General features: G+C 38.8%; 1 protein-coding gene across 1 annotated transcript; it reads right to left on the bottom strand.

Annotated features, from left to right (window-relative positions):
- Positions 1–786: 786 nt before the first annotated feature.
- On the bottom strand, positions 787–2,825 carry LOC109221611. The gene is made up of 3 exons (XM_019386076.1): positions 2,801–2,825; positions 1,203–1,339; positions 787–1,089 (listed from the first exon to the last, which is right to left on the bottom strand). Exons 1-3 carry the CDS (start codon positions 2,823–2,825, stop codon positions 787–789), a joined length of 465 nt encoding a protein of 154 aa, XP_019241621.1.
- Positions 2,826–4,057: the final 1,232 nt, after the last annotated feature.

The following is a 4,057-nucleotide window of genomic DNA, read 5'->3' on the forward strand; positions in this document are numbered from 1 at the left end:
TTTAGAACTCCATCACTAACCAACCTTTTGACTCTATCAATAGAGATGTGTCTCAATCTCTTGTGCCAAAGACTTGATGAGTTCTCATTGATAATACATCGCTTAGTGCCAATTTCTTTGTCATGCGAAGTTAAAACATTGCATTCAAATGTGGGGTCTAGCTCAAGTTTATATAAATTTCCATTCAAATTTTTAAAACCAATAACTTTATTTTCTTTCACAAGATTCACAGAAGGATAATGAAAATTCAAATCATATCCACTAATTGATAGTCTTGAAAGAGAAATTAAATTTCTAGAATATTCTGGAACATAAAAAGTATTTTTCAAATCTAAGTGAAACCATCCTTCAAAATGAACCTATAAGTTCCCATGCCTTCCACATTTGAACATGTCCTATTGCCAGAATAGACGTATTGTTCACTTGCTATCGGCTTCCTCTGAGTTAGAAAGCCCCATGTGATCTTGGCAATATGAATTGTAGCACCATAATCAATTCACCATGTATTATCAGAAACTTCAGTAAATTAGATTCATAACATACAAAGGTAAATTTACCTTTCTTCTCAATCCATTTCTTGTATCTCAGGCAATCCTTCTTCTAGTATCCCTTCTTCTTACAGAAACGACAAACATCTTTGTCAAAGGTGTTTTTCTTTTTCATGGGAACACTTTTGCCCTTCTTTGTATTTCTCTTACCATGAGTCACTATATTAATACTTTCAGGTGTCTCATGCTTCAACCTCTCTTCTTCTTGAACACACATGGTCAAAAGTTCATTGATTGACTATTTATCCTTATTTGTGTTGTAAGAAATCTTAAATGGACCATATTCCGCAGGAAGTGATTTGAGAATGAAATCCATAAAAAATGGTTTGAACATATCAACCTCAAGGGACTTGTGTTTAGTAGCAATGTCTCTCATCTCCATAATATGCTCACGCATTGTACGACTTCTATCAAAAGTCATACTCGAGAGCCTCTTCATAAGGGTGCTGGCTAATGCCTTGTTAGAACTTACAAATTGTTCACCAATTACCTTCATGTAAGCTTTGAACTTATCGCTATTAGAGATAGAGCCTCTAATGCTCTGGCTTATGTGAGCTTTTATGAGCATTAAACTTAAGTGATTGGATCGCTCCTATCGCTCATAAATAGCTTTAGCCGCTGGCGGACTTGATTCCGTGGGAATAGGGGTTCTACCCCACGTAGTGCCAGATCCAAATCCGACAACCCTAAAGTGAGAAGGACTTTCTCCTTCCATTCAGCATAATTGTCACCAGAAAGCATTGGAATGCGAGCATTCTCATTAAAAATAGCGGTAGAAAAAGCTGTAAAGACTGCAAAACAAGGATAAACATACTTAAGCTATGAAGTACAATCCATCAAAGGTGAATCATGTAAAATACCGATTTTAAGTAAATTCTGGACCCTCATGTGGGCAGAGGTTGCAATCATTGCATAGAATTTACTTTACTTTATTAGACTAGTAAACCAAAACACATAAAATTAATCTGTACCTGTGGGCATAAGACAATTTTAAACTGAAAAGTTTACTATTTCATTCCATTTAATCTCACCAAAATAGTTACCTCCCTGTAGGGCCGGGTTACCATTATAATGAGATAACTGGACTAAATAGATGTCATTATAATTTTTATCACTGAAACTTTTATGTGATTAAATAACATCAAGTATTCAGGATGATGTGGCCACTCCTAAATACCTTACGTAAAAGAAAACCTAAAATTGACATCTCAGAGTAATTAACCTTGATAATCAACAACAACAACAACAACAACAACAACAACAACAACCCAGTAAAATTTCACCAGTGGGGTGTGGGGAAGGTACAGTATACACATACCTTACCCCTACCCTAGAGGGAGTAGAGAGGATATTTCCGGGAGACCCCCGGCTCAGAGACAATAGATCTATGACAACAAAATCCGAAAAATATTATCAGCAACGTGAGAGAATAAATGGAAAAGCAGTAACGCAAATATTATGCAAAAGTGTGAAACACAACATAAATCGCTAGCAGAGCTAGACAAAATACTATCATACTCGTTGGTAAAAAGAGGGAAACCAGGACAATGAGGAAAATCGCTCGACTACCTGTTAACCTACAACCCTAATGCTCGACCTCCACACCTTCCTATCAAGAGCCATGTCCTCGGAAATCTGAAGCCGCGCCATGTCCCGTCTGATCACCTCAAACCAATACTTCTTAGGCCGCCCTCTACCTCTTCTCGTACCTGCCAAAGCCAACCGCTCCCACCTCCTAACCGGGGCATCTAGACTTCTCCTCTGCACGTGTACGAACCATCTAAGCCGTGCTTTCCGCATCTTTTTGTCCACCGGAGCCACGCCCACCCTCTCCCGAATATCTTCATTCCTAATCTTATCCAGCCTAGTGTGCCTACACATCCATCTCAACATCCTTATTTCTGCTACTTTTATCTTCTGGATATGTGAATTCTTGACTGACCAACACTCAGCCCCATACAACATGGCCGGTCTAACCACCACTTTATAGAACTTACCTTTGAGTTTCGGTGGCATATTTTTGTCACACAGGACTCCAGACGCTAACCTCCATTTCATCCACCCCACCCCAATACGGTGCGTAACATCCCCGTCGATCTCCCCTTCTCCCTGGATAATTGACCCTAAGTACTTAAAACTTTCTCTCTTGGGGATGACGTGTGAGTCAAGCCTGACTTCCACATCCGCTTCCCCCGTCACGTCGCTGAACTTACATTCCACATATTCTGTCTTAGTCCTACTCAACTTGAAACCTTTAGACTCAGGACCTGCCTCCATAACTCTAGTCTCCCATTAACGCTGCCTCGCGTCTCATCAATCAGAACTATGTCATCAGCGAACAACATACACCATGGCACCTCTCCTTGGATATGGTGTGTCAGTGCGTCCATCTCCAGGGCAAATAAGAACGGGCTGAACGCCGATCCTTGGTGTAATCCCATAACCACCGGGAAAGGGTCTGAGTCACCTCCCGCAGTCCTAACCCAAGTCATAGCTCCCGCATACATATCCTTTATCGCCCTAATGTAAGCCACCGGCACACCTTTCACCTACAGATATCTCCAAAGGACGTATTGTTGACTGGCTCTGAATATAAGCAGAATGCTATATTACCGTAAAGGTTCATTCTTATAATTAACATATTATAAGAATCTTATAGAATGAAGCAATTCTTTTCTAAAACATGTTTCTGTATATACCAAACAGTTTTTTTCCATTCTAAAAAACAATAGGCGTTTTCACATAATATGTATTTAGCATCATCAGTATTATTGTTCGCATACAACCCTTCCACAAAAGACAGACGAATTATTATCAATAAATGCTAAACAATAGATATGAGAACAACTGATAAATGCAAACATATAAATTCGCCTACAAACTCACAAAAGCTTTTACCAAAACTAAATTATCTAGAAGACTAGATCTATTTTGAAGCATCAGAATAACAAAGATTTCTCTCTTGTTCTTAAAAGGTGAAATCAAAGTATGTCAACGGAGATGCATAAAGCTCATAGATTTAGCAGTAAATAACAACTCACTCGGAAGCCAAAAACTAAAGAGTAATCTGCCGACTAAAATTCGATTCCATCTTATGAATTCATTGTTACCCAAACATGATAAATTATATTCATAATTACCATTAACAAATACTGAACAACACAGCTAAAAGGCAGGTTCTGATACCAAATGTTGAATTTAAACATATACACAGAGCCACCGCAGCGGAAATTAAACAAGGAACGTATCTTCAGCCATTGTTGTTCAAGCGTTATAGGGAATCGCCTTTGAAACCTTTAGGAGAAAACCTAGAGAGTCTTCTAGCCTGTGCCTATCGTAGGATGCCAGACTGATGGAGACACAGGCATATTTATAAGTAGGCTAGGGACTCTTAGGCAGATACGTTAGCCATAAGGACTCCTCCATAAATTATAATTGCCCTAGGGACTCCTAATAAAAATTGTTTCTTTCCACCAAAGAAACTACCATATATGCATTACTACACAATA

The sequence above is a fragment of the Nicotiana attenuata genome, unplaced genomic scaffold (genome assembly GCF_001879085.1).
Source record: "Nicotiana attenuata strain UT unplaced genomic scaffold, NIATTr2, whole genome shotgun sequence".
NCBI classification, from domain to species: Eukaryota; Viridiplantae; Streptophyta; class Magnoliopsida; order Solanales; family Solanaceae; genus Nicotiana; species Nicotiana attenuata.